Source organism: Magnolia sinica, chromosome 17 (genome assembly GCF_029962835.1).
Source record: "Magnolia sinica isolate HGM2019 chromosome 17, MsV1, whole genome shotgun sequence".
NCBI classification, from domain to species: domain Eukaryota; kingdom Viridiplantae; phylum Streptophyta; class Magnoliopsida; order Magnoliales; family Magnoliaceae; genus Magnolia; species Magnolia sinica.
Window position 1 is genome coordinate 65,750,014 of NC_080589.1, and position 20,007 is coordinate 65,770,020.

A 20,007-nucleotide genomic window follows, 5' to 3' on the forward strand; every position below is an offset into this window, starting at 1 on the left:
TTGGAGTGTATTTACCAAATGTTTGGAAAATCAAACACACTCATAACATATTTATATAATAGATGTATAAAGTGGATATCACATTATATCACAGTGGCTCTTATGGAGCCCTCTATCACAACTCTATAACAATAGATACCACGTAAGATATACATAAGATGGAATTTTAAAGGCAGAAATAACCTCAATGAAACCTAAAGCTCAACCTCTTCACATTATTATGATAAGGGTAAATTTTTCCAAATACTACTTAATGGTAAATTTTAAATACCTTTTATGGTTAAAATCTAAATTATCGAACAACTATTACTTGTTAAAAATGTCTCACATGTCCTTTTTTGTATTCAAAGTTATTTACTTTTAGAAAACACATTACTCATTTTAATACCAGGTGGGTCATGAGGTTTACCCCGTGATAATCCCCTCTAGGTGATGGAGGGGATTCCCACAAGGTCAACCTTTATATATGAGATTGACCTCATGAGAATCCCCTCTACATCATAGGATATTCCAAAAATCAATTGTATATAAACTCAAGTGGGTCATACCATCTAAAATCATGAGAAACATGCTTAAACAATCTAAAATCATTTTGTAGGGCCCACCTTAGTTTTAAATATAGAAGAAACTTGGTGTGACCCTCATCCAAGTGGGACACACATAATAAATTGGCTGGATGTTTGAACCACATCTCGATGGGCCTAATAAATGATCGTGAAAGTTTCAATGGGTGAGTAACCACTCTTAACTATTACATGTGGTGTAGCCCACTTATGTAATAGATTAACCTAATTTTTAAGCTTGTGTAGCCCACTATGAAATGGTGCATTTGATTGAAGGTGTGGATGTATGACACACATAATGGTGGAGTCCACACCGCTACAACTCATGGAAAGTTTCCATAAGGTCAACCTCAATGCCATTTCTCACATATAGTAAGTAAGCGGTTAGGAGCCAAAAATTGCAAAGCAAGCAAGTACTGCCCCTATTTATTACGGCACTCTGCCACTATTCTATATAGAAAATAGAATCGATTCTCTCGGAGCCCATTATAAATAAAAATAGAAATAGCGATAAATATAAGACACTCACTTCTGAATCAAAGAACCTCATATCTGCCGCTATGTTATATAGAAAATATAATCAATTCTCTCAGAGCCCATTTTAAATAAAAATAGAAATAGCAATAAATATAAGGCACTCGCTTTTAAATCAAAGAACTCCACATCTACCGCTATTTTATATAGAAAAGAAAATCAATTCTCTCGGAGCCCATTTTAAATAAAAATAGAAATAGCAATAAATATAAGACGTTTCTGAATCAAAAAACCCTATGTCTTTCGCTATTTTATATAGAAAATAGAGTCAATTATCATGGAACCCATTCTAAATAAATATAGAAATAGCAAAAAATATAAAGCACTCGCTTCTGAATCAAAGAATCCCATATATGCCACTATTCTATATAGAAAGTAGAATTGACTATCTCGGAGCTCATTCTAAATAAAAATAGAAATGACAATAAATATAAGGCACTCGCTTCTGAATTAAAGAACCCTATATCTGTCTGCTTATCTTATATTGGGATTTCAGGAGGACCCCACCAGAGGGAGTGACATGAATCCCGATGGACTAATGCCTTTGTTTATTACCCGAACTTGTTGATTCACGACATCGAGTACTTGTACTTGAGATTTCGTGACTCGACCTGTAGATAATAATACCGCCACCTTAGGAGACGTGATCTTCTCTTATTCATTTGTGTTGATAGCAGAGAGATTGACACCTGCGTTTTAGCTCTGGGGGTGTTTCATTTCTCTTATGCGGTTAGGTTGCCATTTAGGTCTCGGTCGGGAGTTACTTCACTATTTTGTTATCATTCTTCCATTCTCTTGATTCATGATCCTTGCAACTAAATGTACACACACACACACACACACACACACACACACACACACACACACACAAAGTGAGTAATTTATTTTCTAAAGGTAGATAACTTCGAATGCAAAAGGAACATATGAAAACATTTTAAACCAAGTTATAGATTTGTGATGTTTATATTTTAATAATAAAAAGTATTTGAAATTTAATATTTGGCCAATTTTACCCCCTGTAATAATAATGCAAAGAGTTTGTTTTAGACTTTATTGAAGTCATTTTTGTCTTTTAAATTCCATCTTATGGGCATCTACGCATTTCTTCATTTTTGTCTTCCCACTGATCCTATCTAATTGAGGCTAAACCAAAAAATATTCTCTGCCGCTTCCTTCTAAAATGTCCATATGACACGTTGTCTAGAATCATATCGTACGTGAAGTCATGATTACCCTCTCATTAATGCGCACGTATCTCAGTCGATATATAAACACAACCTTAAGTCAGTGTTTATAATTTTTCCACCCTTTGCTTCTTCTCTTTCATGTTGAAAATTCACCCTCCGGTTATCTTGATTACTATGGTTGCATTTTTCTCCCATTCCATCCAAATTTTCCACCAGAAATAGTTCATTAAAGATTTGCACATTTTTTCTTCAAAGGTGGTTAATAACATTCTTTTCAATACTCTTATCAAACCAAATAAAGCTTGAGTAAGGCTTCGTTGATAGCCAATCCAATTTTTCATCTTACCATCACTCACTAAATAACTTTTTGAAATTGAATCCCAAGATGTCCTGATGAATTTTCGCTCATCAGGGATGTGCATGTGAAGTATGTGGGTGTGTGCGTGTAATATAAACAAAAACAAAAATCTGACCAAATTCTCTAGGGCACCCACCTCCACACATGTATCAAGGGGCTAGAAGCTAATTACATGTTGCCTGTTGTGGAAGCTGTGGAGGACCATAATTATCATAGAGATGCCCATCACAAATCCACTCTGTCCATCATTTTGGCAAGACCACGGTACACCATGAATCGAAAGATCAGACAGAACCAAAGGCTCATGTGGGCCACACCACACAACAACAGGTATTGAACGCTCACCATTGGAAACTTTGTGGAGGCCACAGAAGTTTTATATTCAAATGATGTTTATGCCTGCAGTTTATCTGAGTGGTAATAACCCTATGGACCGTTTGGATGGCATATAAACATCATGTAGGCGCCGGGAAGATTTCAACGGTGGACCTATCCATTCTCACTGTCTCGTTTGGTGTGGCCCACCTGAGTTTTGAATCTTCCTAATTTTTAAATTCCTGACCTATTGTGATCTTGAAAATCTGATGGACGGAGTGGATATATCATGAGCATCTCCGTGGGCCCCACACAACTTCCAACAACAGGGGCCAAAAATCTGGGTGGACAACATGGGTATGAGTAAGTAGACGTGAGTATAAACCTAGGATGGTCAAAGTTCAATTAATAATTCATCTGGGTGCGAGTTTATTCCAATCCATACTCAAACCCCAGACGGATCCTAACCATCCAATCATCATGCGAGTTCCATGTATTAAAATAATGGACGTTCTCAATCGAAAGTAGCGACAATTTGATCTGATTTCATTTAACTTAAACAAATGGTCCACTTGATGAGATCTTTACGCTCCGCTCGTGGTTGGTCCACCTTACAAGTGAAAAACACTGGTTTTTATTTTTTACTTCTATTGAAAGATGGTCCAGCAGAGTTCAGTTTTCCTTGTTGCATCATCTCGTTATTTTGATCTGAACCGTCCATTAAGTTTAGAGCACATTTCATGAGCTACCATACGAAAATCAGACAGATTAGATGATCTAATCCATCCTTAATTTGGATTTACTTATTTGTAGCCATCCTTTTTTATAAGCCTATGATGGAACGGTTACGATTTCTTAACAAAAGTGATTCTTTAGAATCATAAGCAATCCATGATGGTCCCTAAAAAATAGATAAATCAGATTGTTGGTTGGAACTATTTTTGTATAAATGATCTTAACCGTTCATTTTAAGGCCAGTGATCAAACGGTTAATATTGTTAGATCAGTGAGATTTTTAATGATAGGCCATGAAATAAGTGGTGGACCTAATGAACAGTCTAGATCAATTGTTTAATCTGTTCAAGTGTCCCAATGCAAGTAGGAGCACACGTGTGCAACAGGAGGCACACATGCCAGCATGGAATCCGTGTAGATTGTGCTTCACTTGAAGTTTGAAATGGTATGAATTTTAGGACATCAGATCTAAACAATACATTCCACCCGATGGAAAGATATGATGACGTACATGTGTCTCATACTCGCACGTGTGCCCTGCGTGTGCAAGTAGCCAAGCTATGGACCTTCATGCACCCAAACAGCATCTTTTCGTCCCCATGGAAGTCCAAGACAAGGACTTCCAATTCAATGTATGCAAGCCAATGGATGAGAGCAGCCAAACAAGCCAAGCCATATTTCTATAAGATGACATAAGCCATGGTTTTGAGAAATACACCCCATTTTTTTAACTTTTGGTGTTAAAGTAGTTCAAAGACTGTACTGTTCTAATACCAAAAGTAGGAGAAATGGGTGTATTTGTCAAAATATAGGGTGTGGATATTGAGACCCACTTCAAAATTCTATAAATTGGGTATTGTATTTCAAGTGTTTTGCGAGAGAGAGAGAGAGAGAGAGAGAGAGAGAGAGAGAGAATGGCCAGATTTTTGAGATTGGGGAAGAGAAGCTTTATTCAAAGGAGCTGTTTTTCTACTCATCCCACCCTTGATACTCCACCGTTATCAGGAATTAAAATCAACAAGGATGCTACTCAGGCAATCTCTCTCTCTCTCTCTCTCTCTCTCTCTCTCTCTCTCCATATCTCTATTTACATTTACACCCACCTAATTGATTAGTATACACCTTTTTTTTTTTAATGCCCTAACACCTAAGCTCTCTCTTTCTCTCTCTCTCCATATCTCTGTGTACATTTACACCGACCTAATTGATTAGCATACACCTATTTTTTTAATTTTTGCGAATCATGATAGCATACTTTTTATAGTATTTTAATGCCCTAGCACCCATCTTTATAATATTTTAGGAGTTATTAGATGTTCTTAGATAAGCTAAGTTACAAATAATTTACAAGTAAATCGTTTACGCTCTGTGTTTGGATGGCCTTTTTTACTTCTAAGTTATTTATAGGGGTTCATCCGCATCTCATTTATAGGTAAAAAGTAATTTACCTTAAATCATTTGTAACTTAAATCCAAATAAGATAGACTTTACAACTTAAATCATTTAACCCTGTGCTGAAGAACCTATTTCTCAATTTTGGGAATTAAGATAGTGCACCATTTTTTTTCAATTCTGGGAATGAGATGGTACACTTAAGTACTATTTCATAGCCCAAGAACCCATTTTTTTAAATTTTGGGAATTGAGATGGTGCAATTTTATACTGTTTCAGTGCAAAATCTCTCTTCCTGAAGTGATTTTTTACACCCACTAGACTTATTAAAATACACCCATTTTTTAAATTTTGGGAATCGAGATGGTGCACTTATGTACTATTTCAGTGCCCAAAGGCCCATTTTTCAATTTTGGGAATTGAGATAGAGCACTTTTCTGCAATTTTGGCTGGAAGACTGATTAATTCACCCATCTTTTCAACTTTTGGCAGCAAAGAAGTAGAAATTTGTAGTATTATCTTTCATAAATATAAAATAAAGGGTGTGTTATCATTAGAGTGGGTGTCTATATCAGCTCCCTTGTGGACCATACTCCACGTGAAGGGATGCGAATTGCCTATGGTCGGAAGCTATGTTCGGATTGCATGAAGATATTCCTGTGCTCAGGACTGTATGGGGTCCACAGAGATGTCTGTGACAAATCCACTCCGTCCATCTGCTTTGAAAGACTACAATAGGGCATGATTCTAAAACTCCGGTAGATCCAAAACTCATGTGGGCCACACCACAGAAAATGTGGGATTGAACGCCAGGGGGTGACAGAAGTTTTGCATCTGCATGACATTTGTTACTCGAGTTTATCTGAGCGGTGATAACCGTTTGGAGGGCATATAAGCATAATGGTCAGCTCCAGGAAGGTTTCAACGGTGGAAATTTATGTTTCCACTGTTTTGTTGGCGTGGCCCACCTGAGTTCTGAATCTGCTTGATTTTATAATTATATACAAATCTGATATTTCAAAACAGATGGATGGAGTGGATTTGTCACAGACATCTCTGTGGACCCCACACAGCCCCGGCACATGTATAGCTCAGTGCCTAAGGCCATGGGCCCTACAGAGATACCTGTGGCAAATCTACTCCGTTCATCAGCTTCTCAAGAGTACATTAGACCAGGTATCCAAAAATCAGGCAGATTAAAAACTCAGGTGGGCCACATCATAAGAAAAGGTGGGGATTGAACGCCCACCACGGAAACTTTGTGGGGGCCCGAGAAGTTTTGTATCGGAATGATATTTGTAAATATACTTTATCTGAGTGCTAGTAACCCTATGAACGGTTTGGATGGCATACAGACATCATGGTCGGCTCCAGGAAGGTTTTAACGGTGGACGTTTCGGTTCTCACGGTTTCATTTGGTGTGGCCCAGTTTTGGATCTGACTGCTTTTTAATCTACTGTAGTCTTGCGAAACTGATGGTGGACGGAGTGGATTTGTCACGAGCATCTCTCTGGGCCCCACATAGCTTCCGACCGCAGGAACTTCCTGAGGCCGGAGCAGGCAGTTCAAGTCCCACGTGCAGTCCCACATCCGCACGTGCCTACTATGGCACACACGTGAGAGACCCAAGCCTTCCATAAATGGACCCTCTATTTTTATCTTCTGGCCGGGAACGGATTGGCTACTTCCCTTGACAGCAGCCATTGGCTGGTGGTCGGTGCTCTGTGGGGCCCACCATGATGTATGTGTGTCAGCCATGCGGTCCCTCTATTTTGATATATCATTTTATGATATGAAAAAAAAAAAAATGAAGTATATCTCAATCTCAAGTGGACCACATTTCAGGAAACAGTGTTGAATGAATTTTGACCATTAAAAACGTTTTGGGGCCATAAAAGTTTTGGATCAAGCTGATATTTATGTTTTCCCTTCATCTAGGTCTTCATGACCAAATCAACAGATTGGATGTCAAATAAAGAGTACAGTGGGCCTTAGGAGAATTTTAATTGTGAATGTCCATCCATTAATTTTGTCCTATGGTGTGGCCCACCTAAGATCTATATCCATATCATTCTTTGTATCAAGCCTAAAATGATCTGTAAAAATGTATTAACGGAATGGATGAAACACGTACATCATGGAGTGGCCCACAGAGCACCGACCATCAGCCACGGGGCTGGTGTCAGGGGGAGTAGCCAATCCGTTCCCCATCTGGCCAAACTGTACGAAGCAATTGGATGGGACGCAGGTTGCCTGCAGCTTTGAGCTCCGTGGGGCCCACCATGATGTATCTATCATATCCACTCCGTCCATCCGTTTCGTCAGATCATTTTAGTACATGAGGAAGATCCAAAGCTCAAGCTGACCACACCACAGGAAACAGTGTATGAAAGGCTTTCAATCCCCAATGTTTCATGTGGTGTGGTCCACTTGAGATTTGGGCCTCGTATTTGGGATCTTATCCTAAAATCATCCTGTCAAACTGATGGACGGATTGGATATTACACATACATCACGGTGGCCCTACCTAGATTATGGACGGCAGGCAATCCGCGTCCAATTGGATGTCCAGGACAATGTCGTTTTAGCCGTCGGTTTTCTTTGTGCACTATGGCCCACCTGAAGAGTGACATGGCTACAAGATCTAATCAGTGTGCCCCACCTGATTGATAATGGACGGTTCGGATCTTGCACACGGTGTGCCGTAATAGCACTTGCGTCCTAACCTCTTTTTGATAGATACACCCTTTTTCTCTACTTTTGGTGAGCTGAATGTGGTACATGTTTTTTTGAATTTTTCAGGTCATTGGAAAAACCCCACTCGTTTATCTTAATAAGGTGACTGAAGGGTGTGGGGGTTATGTAGCTGTCAAGCTTGAGATGATGCAACCTACCTGTAGCGTCAAAGACAGGTATTTCCCTTTTTGAGGTGGGCCCCACATGCAAATACTCCTGGCACATGGCTGTGACATCTAAGCCGTGTATTATTGGGACCATAGTTCTAAAACTCTCTGAGTCGACTCGAGACTCAGCCGAATCGACTCAATTCAACTCAATGAGATTTCTAGCCGAATTTCTGAGAAACTCGGTCTGAACTTGATGAATCTATCTCCTTCGATATTGAGTTGAGTCAATTTAAGACTCGCTCGAGCCTTGGGCTCAACTTGACCTGACTGGACATTGAGTCGAGTTGAGTTTTTGGGTTTTTAAACTCTGGGTGGGACCACTGTGGAGATGGTCCCACCAGAAACATTATGTTGTTGGACTGTCAAATGAGCCACATGTGATGGTTGACCGGTTTTTCAGTAGGGCTATGGCTATACATGGGCCCATGGTTCATAGACTAGTGAAAAATCAATGTGGCTCGGGTTGAACTCAATAAAACTCAATTCGACTCACCACAACTCAACATTATTTATACTTATTAAGTAAATGATACTGACCGGAATTTTTGACTCGACTTGACTCAACTGAGTTCCGAGTCAAGCTGAGTTTTTGCCTTTCTAAACCATTCATGGACCAGGCTGGCCCCTGGGGTTCTTGGGTCAAGCTTGCCATGTCAATGGGTTAGGTCAAGGTCCGTCCAAGCCTGACCAGCATAAAATCCTAGACCTGATCCCCGCTTGGACCCATGCGAAAACAAACAGGTCCAAGCCTAGATCGTGATGATTATGCATGGCCCAGTGCAGCCCAAGCCTGGGCCCAGCCACTCAGTTTTGTGCAACATCTGGGCTGTTCATTAGGTGTAAGAGCTGTACACGAACCGAGTTAGCTCAGTTAACTCACTCGACTCGACTCGGAAAAGCACATTCAGCTTGAAACTGGGTTTGAGCTGAGTCGAGCTGATTTTTTGAGCTTGAAAAAATTTCGAGCCAAGTCCAAGCTAGACCAAGCTCAATTCGACTCAGCTCAGAAATTGACTCAGTTCGAATCGATTCGACTTGGATCGGGTTTACTTAATATAAATTTTTTGTAAATATTTATATATTTAAATAAATTATATAGTATATATGTTAAAAACTTAAAAACTTAAACTCATAAGCTCGAACTCAAACTCGGATCGAAAGATTGAGCTCAAGCTCGGCTTGAACTTGGCTCGAGTTGGCCCAAACTGTTGATCGAGCCGAACCGAGCTGCCCAATCAAGCTCGAGGACCAAGCCGAGCCGAGTTCGAGATAGGGTAGCCTGCTGGCCGAGCTGGGCCAAGCTGGATTCAGTTCAGCTCGTGTACAGCTCTAGGTGTAACCCTAATTGCGCCGTTCAGATCCAATGGGCTCTCAGACGCAGCTCGAGTATGTCCTGATCATAGACAGGCTTAGATTGTTGGCCAGGCCTGGTCCTTCAGCCTAATATTCCAGTACAAGCGGACCTGAAGTGGGCCTTTATGTTCATCAAGGGCATGGAATGTGGCCCATTTATAATTTATAGAATTTTTATTTTAATTTTTGGATTGCAGACCAGCGTTTGCAATGATAGAAGATGCAGAAAAGAAGGGCCTGATAAGTCCAGGCAAGGTCAGTTATTTAATGGTCCAATTTTGAGACATTGTCCTCACAGCTCATGATAGCAGAATGGAAATGTTCACATACAATCCTCCATGTTTAAAAGACTCTGCAACTCCTATCGACCTGTTCAGCCCTAAGTCGAGTTGCGACTCGCTCAAGCAGGGGCTGAATTGGCCAGACTCGCCTGAGTCGTGGTTGACTCGGAGAGTCTAACTGGATTGGGTCCCACCCAGTCCGAGTCGACGTTTCGAATTCTGGCAAGTTGGTCATGGTCCCATGTTTCAGTGATCTACTCCATTGATTTGTTGTGATGCATAATGCTCTGGGACTCTCCCAAATTAGAATATCCCAATCACAATATTAGGCCATTTTTTTCAGTCGAATGTGGACCATTGTCATATTTTACTTCATAATTGTTAACATGTTGACCACACAAAGCGAAGAATATAGAAATGAGTCCACATTCAAATGAAAAAATGCTCATATTGGCTACTAGGATTTTCAATGTAGAAGATTTTGGGTCATGGTCCATCTATTATGGTGGGACCCAATAGGCCAATGGTGGCCGCTTTTCAATCTCTCCTCAAAACTCATGGAAGACACCCTTAGTTTAAATTGTTTTTCTCTAATTTTTGTTTCCATTGGAACGACAGACGGTCCTGATCGAGCCGACATCGGGGAACATGGGCATAGGCCTGGCATTCGTGGCGGCTTTGAAAGGTTACAAGCTCAAGCTCACCATGCCATCTTACACTAGCCTCGAGAGGAGGGTGACCATGAGAGCTTTTGGGGCTGAGTTGATCCTCACAGATCCTACCAAGGGCATGGGCGGAACAGTGAAGAAGGCGTATGAACTTGCCGAGACAACCCCAGATGCTTTCATGCTTCAACAATTCGAAAATCCTGCAAATACTCAGGTATGTCCACCTTGATCGATTTTGCTTACGATATATGTATGGATAAAAGATATGAATACAATATCTGCTCTGATACTATGTTAAAATTATATATATGATTCTTAACCTAAAGATATTCAGTTTCTTTAAGTAGCGCCCGTTGACCATATATGAAGCCCCAAATTACGGAGAGAAAAGCTAAGATGATGACAATGACAACAAACGGCGCAAAAATCATTTCTACATTAATATCAAGAGAAACCTTTGATACTCTAGCAAAGTGTCATGGATGATATGCAGGCACTTATAAATTACTTATAAATTGCATATTTTTCATACAAATAATTCAAATTAAACCTTCCAAATCATGAGTGGTAAATAAAGATTATTCTTAGATGATCTGAATATCAAATTGGTGGACATTTATTGGACGCTTAAAAATGCAAAATATACAATGCTCTTATTTCAACAAACAAGTGTCCACATATCAGAGGTTAGGATTGTTCAACCAATCAATTTATGGATTGTAACGTAACAACAGCGGGTTCTAAATTTAGACTTTATTTTAAGTTAATATATGCCACATGTACCATTTTTAAGTTCTTGCATATCAAGCGTCATTCGCAGCCAGAGTATCAAATTACTCCTGTAAAATCACTCTCGATGGGCTATTGCTTAAAAGTCTTTGTACTCCAACATTGGCTTCTTGATCATGAGCTTATTTTAGACATTAAGCAAAAGCTATGAACAAAATTCAAAATATGGGTCCATTGATCTGATGGTTATGATCATCCCTTTTAAATGTATATACAGATGGTTTACATACAAAGTTCTATGGAATATCTAATGAAAGAAGTATGACAAATAGGTACATTTTGAGACTACTGGCCCTGAGATATGGGAAGATACTCTTGGGCAAGTGGACATCTTTGTGATGGGAATTGGGAGTGGAGGCACCGTCTCCGGCGTCGGGAGGTATCTCAAAGCAAAAAATCCTAATGTGAAGGTATTTGTGTATTTATGTATTTATTTGTTTGTTTATTTTCAATTCAAAGCACCATTTTTATGCATTACCAAAAAAAAAAAAAAACTAATTTCACTTTGTAATTGTGTATGTGGTAGATATATGGGCTAGAGCCTGCGGAGAGCAATGTATTAAATGGTGGAAAACCAGGTAACACTTACACATCTATAACTCAATGAAAAATGCTTGAGTGACTATGATTAGGCGTGTCGGGGTGTGACTATTAGCGGATGTGGACGGAGGAATTCATGATGATGAGATCCACCCTGCCAATCGGATTCACAACCATGTGTTTGGACCGGGGTGCGAAAACCAGGTGAATTCAAAGCTCTGGTGGGCTACATCATGGGGAACGGTTGAGATGGGAAGTCCTGCCATTGAAATTGTCCAAATTGTGTGTGGTCCACTGTGGTGTGTATATGCCATCCAATCCATTCATCTGACATGCCAGGACAGGATGAATGGATTTACTGAAAATCACTACATTCCAAGACTCACGCGGGCTACACTGAATTTAGAGTTTTTAGGAGTGATTTTACATTGTTCCCTAGTTATGGGCCACCAAGTCTTGGATTGGACTATTTTTATGATCCATGGTAAAAATGTGGCAGTGCACCTAATGGACACGATGGATCTTAAGGTTTAAGGTTTGCGAGATACGACTGATTTAAGATTTTGATGGTCTGGATCATTTCCGCCTCCGTTCAAGCCTTCTCTGGTCCATCTTTGCCATGAAAGTATGGTTACGGGCTGGTTCATCTTGAGATTGGGTCATGTTAGAGTATATTAGGTAGATTAAGATACTATATCTTTTATTAATATGTGTCTATTAAGATCTCCCTATATGTTTAGAGATCTCCAATCTCTTCTATATATTCTCCTACTTGTTAATGAAATAAACTAGTTTCATTTTTCCACAATATAGTCGTTGTAGTTCAACGTGCCGGGCTCAAGTTGACCCTCGACTCGACCCAACCCCTTCCGAGTTGCACACATGGTTATGTGCATACTCTGTCTTACAAACTAGGAGTAGTTAGGCTATCTTAATCCATGATCTAAAATATTTGTTTGTTGGATTTTTTTTAAATTATTATTATTATTTGCATTACTTTTTATAAGTTAGAGCTATAATTTCAATAAATCTCTTAATGTGGACAATTAAATATTTGTGTTTTAACATGATTTTGTGGGATAGGTCCTCATTTTATTACTGGCAATGGAGTTGGCTTCCAACCAAAGATTTTGGACATGGATGTAATGGAACAGGTCCTCGAAGTATGTATTCCGATTTTATTTTATTTTTTATATTAATTTAAAGGATTTTTATGAAAAAATGCTCTAGAATTCTGATTTTACAAAATAATGCTTCCATGAATCAAGATACCAAAATTCCCTTTATATATATTTTTCTTTAAACGGTGATAAAGTGGACAATTGTGCGGCCCACATGGTATATGCATGACATTCAACCTATCCAACATATGCTCCCAAACACGATGATCACCAAACCAAAAATATGCCTGGTCAAATCATCAGATGGATTATACATGAATTTGGATGTTTTTGGGTGGTGTGGCCCACTTAATGATTGGATCCATAAGATTTTTTGTCCATTTTGTTCTTAATGGTGGGGTGCATCCGTTGGACGGGTTGGATGTCATGAAAATCGCAATTGGGCCCCCACTTTATTGACCCATCCAAAAGAAGAGGCATTTTGGTAAGTTAACCCCTCCAAAATGCACCATTTATTTGGTAAAATCTGAATCAGTGAGGATGTTTTTGGTAAAAATCCCAATTTTTAAGTACAGATATAATTGTTTTTATACCGTTGATTTTGTCAATATTTCGTACACAATCATGTATCCTATGGCTCATAAATTCCAACAGGTGACTAGTGAAGATGCTGTGAAGATGGCTAGAGAGCTGGCACTAAAGGAGGGACTTTTTGTAATTTTCTTCCCCTACTTTTTTTAAAAATGTGTATATATACATATATAAATACATACATATACGGGTAGTGTTGACTTCTGTGGGACCAACCCTGATGTGTTCATGATATCAGTTCCATCCATTAGTTTTGGAATGGCCTGATTTTATTGTATCCCTTCATCCTGGAGGGGCGTATCTGAAGAAATACACACAACACTGCGGGCCCATAAAAACTCTGGAAAGTTTTATTGGTTTGGCATCCCATACCAACTGTTCCCTTTGGCGTGGCCCACCTGAGTATCTGATGGGGCTGATTTTTGGCACCATGGTCTAACATAAAAGGTCACTCCTTATGGACGGGACGGATCTAATACACACATCAGGATGGCCCCACTTCTTCTAGCCCATGGTACAGATGACTATCACATTTGCCTTATCTGATGTGTGTGGCCCTACCAAATAGTGGGACTTAAATGGGCCTGGCAACATCCCAGGTCCACCCATGGGGTTTCCATCCCCGCTACATACGGGTCAGGTGGGCCCCACCATATAAATGCTTTACACACTGCAGATGTGTCAAGGACCGCACGTGTCTGTGATCTAATCCATCCATCAGGTGGGCCCCACCATATAAATGCTTTACACACTGCAGATGTGTCAAGGACCGCGCACGTCTGTGATCTAATCCATCCATCAGGTGGGCCCCACTATATAAATGCTTTACACACTGCGGATGTGTCGAGGACCGCACGTGTCTGTGATCTAATCCATCCATCAGGTGGGCCCCACCATATAAATGATTTACACACTGCAGATGGACCACACATGTTTGTGATATAATCCATCCATCAGGTGGGCTCCACCATATAAATGCTCTTATTTTGCCTGGACCTGACTCAAGACCAAGTTTCATTGTATAAACAGACTTTCTTGTTTTTTCTTTGAAGGCTGGGATTTCTTCAGGGGCTAACACAGTTGCAGCACTGAGGCTTGCAAGAAGACCAGAGAACAAGGGCAAGCTCATTGTGGTATGAACATCTTATTTCCGCCATATAATTGATTGGGACACTTTGTCCAATCCATTGATCTAGACCGTTCATTAGGTCCAGAGCACATTTCATGGGTTACCATGCAAACATCAGACTGATCTGACCAACATAACCATTTGATCAATAGTCTTTGGTATGAACGGTCTGGATCATTCACACAAAATAGGTCACTAAGCACTTTGATCCATCTATCTATTAGGACCCATCTTGGAATACTTACGATTCTAAAGAATCACTTTTGTTAGGCAATTGTAACCATCCTCTCCATGGCTTGGAAAAATGGATGGCTGTAAAAACAAGGCCAGCGAAGAATAGATTGATCATCTGATCAGTGTGATTTTTCCCCATCAGCTGATAAAATGTGTTCTAAATTTACTGGACGGTTCAGATCAATTGATTGGAATGTCCAAATGAACTTTGCTGATTCCATACGAAGTGCATTTGACTATATGGGATACGTGCGAAACAGATCATTGTGGTGGGCCGTTGGCTTCTAAGTGCCTGTGTATCATCATTCATCATACTCGGCCAGAGTATGAGTGAAAATAAAGAACTGATCACCCACCAACCAGCAATCTACCGCTACCATCGTTCCCAACAATATGCCACTTGTGTTGGACATCAATACCATTAAAAACATAGGCCCCACCACGAAGAGCATCTGGCCCAGAAATCAATCCACACCGCACATTTGATGGGCCACACCAATGAATTTATACTATCATAGCCGTTCACTCATCGTAAGGCTTCCTGGGCCGAAAATCACAATGATCAGACGATCCTAACCATGGTGTACGAATGTATACACGTACCACACACATGCACACGTGTATGTATTGTTATGGGTTGACTGACCATGTTTGGGGTACAAAATTTCAGACTGTTCTTCCAAGCTTTGGAGAAAGATACTTGTCATCTGTGCTGTTTCAAGAGCTAAGGGAAGAAGCAGAAAAGATGCTACCAGTTTCTGTGGACTGATCTGAGCCTTTCGTTTGTGGCCATCCTCTGATCAATCACCGTTTGATTTGAGCAATGGTGGATGTACACGACCTTCTGAAGGTTAAAAGACATTATCAATTAATAAGATAGGTTATTGTTCTTAATTTATTACATTATTATTATTATTTTTTTTGGGGGGTGAAATTCTGATCAAGAGCATTGAGTTTTGGACAAGTGGGCCCTATGGCTTTAAGGATCCAGGCCGTTGATTTTATGGGCCATGCCATGGATGAATAATCGAACTGCCAACACGTATTATACAAGTGTAGATGTATTATGAACCAAAAATTAGGCTTATTTGACCATCTTACTATCAGATTGGTGGACATTTATTGGACGTTTAAAATGAAAAATATCCAATGGTCCCACAAACAAGCGTCCATGGAGTAAAAGTTAATATTGTCAACCAATCTGGTCTGGGAATTGTAACTTAGCAACAGTGGCTACGCAAGCTAGCTTGTTTTATTTGAGCTAATACAATACGTGTACCATTTTTTAGTGCATGCGTATCAACTGACATGCCCAGCCCGAGTATCATGTAACTAATGCAGTAGAAAAATACACCCTTGCGTGTTCGGGCACACTATCGAATTACATTGTAATTATCAGTTTAATAAAGTGGAAAACAGACGAATCCGTGTTTTATCAGTTCTTGATTATAAACCGAAGGGTCAGTTGGATGCTTGTATTGGAAATAGGGCTGTACACAAGCCAAGCTAGCTCGAAAAGCTCTCTCAGCTTGGCTTGATTTAGCTCGGCTTAAACGATATCGGGGCGAGTCCAGCTTCATATGACTCAAAACGAGCCGAGTTCAAACATAGCAGAGTTTGACTCGACTCGAACATATTATATTTTAAAATATAAAACCTAAACCCTACCCTTTCATATCAGTCCGTTCCTTTCTTACCATTTCCATTGTTTAGCCAACCTCTCTCTCTCTCTCCTACTTGCATGAGTTCGACTCAGTGTCTACCGGACTTGTCTCAGCCGTACGGCTTGCACTCGACTACTCACCCGAGCTCACACACACTCTCTCTTAGGACCAATAACAAGGTACCTCTATGGCTCTATCTAATATATATATATATATATATAATTGAATATTTGATTTGAGGGTTGGGTCGGGTGGCTGGGTTGAGTCAGGTGCAGGTTGGGAGCAGGCTCTCCTCAAGTTCGAGGTAAGCTTGCCTCGACTCGATCCACTAGCTCGCCTCGAGCTTGACTCGAAATGTTTGGCAAACAAGCCAAGCTCCAATAGTAAGCTCAAGGCCGAGCTCGAACTCAAGGAGAGCAAGGACGAGTCAAGCCAAGCTTGGCCCACCTCAACTCGACTCAGCTCGACGTAAAGCCCTAATTGGAAATTAAATTTTGAAAAAGCGTTCTCTTTATGATGTTTGGGTGATGCGGTTGCATTCCATGAGATCATGATTTATATTTGCGGCATGTTTGAATACATGGATTTCATGGATAATCATAAAATAATAACTATCTAATGTAATTTCCATGGTCACTTTACAAAATATAATTTCTAAAAAATGGAGTGCTTGTTTGGATGGAAAGTTAAAATTTAAATTCATTAGACATTTGTCACCTTAAATATTGTGATAGAATCAGAGTAAGAAGTATTGTGTGGAATCCACATGTCCAAACAGCCCAACCATCTTGTCAGTGGAAAACCATTTCCATTTCCGCATGGATTCCATATATCCAAACACACCACGGATTGCAGAGGAAATAACAGCATTCGGGGTCTTCTAAAATCCCAAGAAAAGACAAACAAGAACTTATGAGGAAATGCTTGCTGCTGAAACAGCATACTCTTTATAGGAAAGCCTTTCCAAGGAGTGTTTTCAAGCATTTCCATGTACCAAACCCGAGCAACGGCACAACAAATGGACCCCAAATGTTTACAGTTCAATTCCTGCATGCACCCAAATGAATGATATTTTCTTTCTTCTATCAACCGCAGAACTTTCATAAAAAGAAAATAATAAATAAATAAATAATGAAGAAAAAGGAAGAATCTATGATGTGGGCAGAAGAGCTTACAAGTAGGATTAGGATGAACTTTCCACCAATAAGCTAATCGGTGTTGTATATAACCTTTTTGGAGTGAGACTATCTTTGATTTATACATGTTTAATTCACTTTCCTACTTTTCACTATTCAACGTGAAATGTGGGGAAGTGCTGATTCACGCCATACATTCCTCAATTTCCTATAAGCTACTTAAATAAATACGATAAACAAAATAACCCAAATTTCAGCGTACCCGTATAGTGAGCGGAATCTTACCTCACAGAAAATGCCCACAACATTTACTAAGGAGCCAAGCTCTTCGAGACGATCTCAAACACGTTCTCGGACAGTCCGTTCGCAGACATTATCTTCTCTAGTTGTCCCTGTAACAAACAATGTTTCCATCAGGGATATGAGAAGATAAAAGCAATCATTCTTTAGAAGAGCAAGCACTCAAAATTCATTTGTAAGTTTCCAATGCAAACTGTAGATTTCTAGATATGTGGATTTCGAGAGAATATGTAGAGAGTTTCGGAAGGAAATCTAACAAATTGGGATTAAGACATAATCCAGACTCTAGGGCCACCATCCCTCGTCAGATTAGACACGGCTAAAGAGCAAAACCGTGATATTAGAACATTTCAAAATCAGTGTTCATCGGCCAAGTTCAATGTTGCATGGAGGGCATGGGGCCCACCTTAAATAATCCCAATTTTGCAGGATTTCCTCCCCAAACAGAACCATAATTGATTTTCTCCAGCAAACCAGTATGTTAGAATACATGGACAATGAGTGAAAGATGAATGGTTCACAAATTGCGATATTATAAGGGGGGGTGCGCTCCAGTGCTACCAGGCAGATGTGGGGCCCACATGATGCATCCAGACATCCAAACTGTCTATCAGGTGCGTCACCTCAGACAACCCCTACAAACAAAAACTAAGGTGGGCCACTGAAAAGGGAACAAGCTCGGAGGGAATGCCCACCCTTGAATTTCACTGGGGCCACCCGAGTTGTAAAAGAGCCTGAATCTTTGGCTTGACCCTTCATCTGGATTAGATGACAGGTCTGAATGGTGTTGGTTACATATGCACAACATGGTTGGCCTCCTATTCTAATCAACAATGGACGTTCCCTGTCGATATGTTTCCTATGTTGTGGCCTCTCTGAGTTTTAGATTGGTCTGATTCTTGGGCTATGTAGGCTTTCTAAGTTGACGCATTTGATAATTGGTTTGGCTGGAGTGAATATGTCATGTAGGCTCCACATCTTCTCAGTTCACCATAAGCTTGCAGCGGTACCAGTACCACTGGAGCATTGCTCCTATTAGAAAAGAAAAGTCTGTGGACAGCCAAGGGGGTCTCCGTGGCTCCTATTGGTGGGAATAACTGGGACTGAACTGTTAACTATTTTTACTGTCCAATCAGTGCACATTCCATCAAACAATGGTGCAGCCCAGTTATTGAGTCAATGAGACATCGATACCGAAATTGCAAAGAAAAAAAAAAATAGAAAAGAATACTGACAAGAACAATGGAGTAGAGAGGGAAATAACTTTTATTAATATCAGCGTTCTTGGAGTAGAGAGGGAAATAACTTTTATTAATATCAGCATTTTCTCTTACAGAAACTTAAAGAAGGACAACATTTAGAAAATTGTTCGAAATTACTAACTCCTACACCACTACCCTCCTTTTATAGATCCTAAAAGAATCTTTAATTGAAATCTCTACAACTAACAGAATCAATCACAATTTATTACAAACTAATCTAATCTTTCTTCATATGGCAAAAGCCTAATAAAAAGAAAATATAAAAGCAATCAAATCTCTAAATCCAACCCATATCTTTAGTCATATCAATTATACCCTCATCAAATCTTTAAATCAGCCTCTCATATCTCCCAAAAATAATCAGTCCAACAATTTTCAAATCTGTAAATAATCAGTCCAACAATCAGCACATGTTGAGCTCTACGGTGGGCTATGATCCATGCTTCATACAAGTAGTAGAGGTCCAAATCCAATATTTTCAATTCGTCACCTGTGATCCATTTGCATTCAGAATAGAGGTTGTTCTTCCATTTCATCAAATATTGCATGTATTGGCCCCGTCAAGTGTTAGCAGACTTCATTCGCAATACTTGTTCAACCTCTTCCTTCTTTTTCTTTTGGAGTTGATTATCCATATCGATAATGGCTTCATTTTGCACGTCAAATGCCTCACCATGGTACTTGAATAAGTCCACCAGATTAAAAGTCGATGAGATATCTAAATCATCTGGCAACTCGATTTTGTAGGCATTGTTACCCAACTTCTTCTTGACTCAGCATGAGCCAATCTTCTTAGACTTGAACTTATTGTAAGTTCTCCTCGGAAACCTTTCGTTGCGGATTGGATCATAACTAAATCACCTTTGTTATATCTTCTCACATTGACATTCATTCGCAGCTTCTTGGTACCTAGTATTGTTGTCTTCGATCTTCTTCTTTTGAACTTGCA

General features: G+C 39.8%; 2 protein-coding genes across 2 annotated transcripts in view; one reads left to right on the forward strand and one right to left on the reverse strand.

Annotated features, from left to right (window-relative positions):
* The first annotated feature begins 4,385 nt into the window (after positions 1-4,385).
* Positions 4,386-15,590, forward strand: LOC131231099 (bifunctional L-3-cyanoalanine synthase/cysteine synthase 2, mitochondrial). Its single transcript, XM_058227192.1, has 10 exons — positions 4,386-4,726; positions 7,887-7,996; positions 9,541-9,598; positions 10,243-10,506; positions 11,354-11,491; positions 11,608-11,659; positions 12,705-12,784; positions 13,397-13,456; positions 14,386-14,466; positions 15,367-15,590. Exons 1-10 carry the CDS (start codon positions 4,607-4,609, stop codon positions 15,463-15,465), a joined length of 1,062 nt encoding a protein of 353 aa, XP_058083175.1. The 5' UTR covers positions 4,386-4,606; the 3' UTR covers positions 15,466-15,590.
* A 1,953-nt stretch (positions 15,591-17,543) lies between these two features.
* Positions 17,544-20,007, reverse strand: part of LOC131230214 (puromycin-sensitive aminopeptidase) — a 34,973-nt gene continuing 32,509 nt past the window's right edge. Inside the window, exon 33 of the mRNA XM_058226032.1 lies at positions 17,544-17,888. Within this exon, the coding sequence (XP_058082015.1) occupies positions 17,808-17,888 (81 nt within the window). The 3' untranslated portion in view covers positions 17,544-17,807. The remainder of the gene's footprint in view (positions 17,889-20,007) is intronic.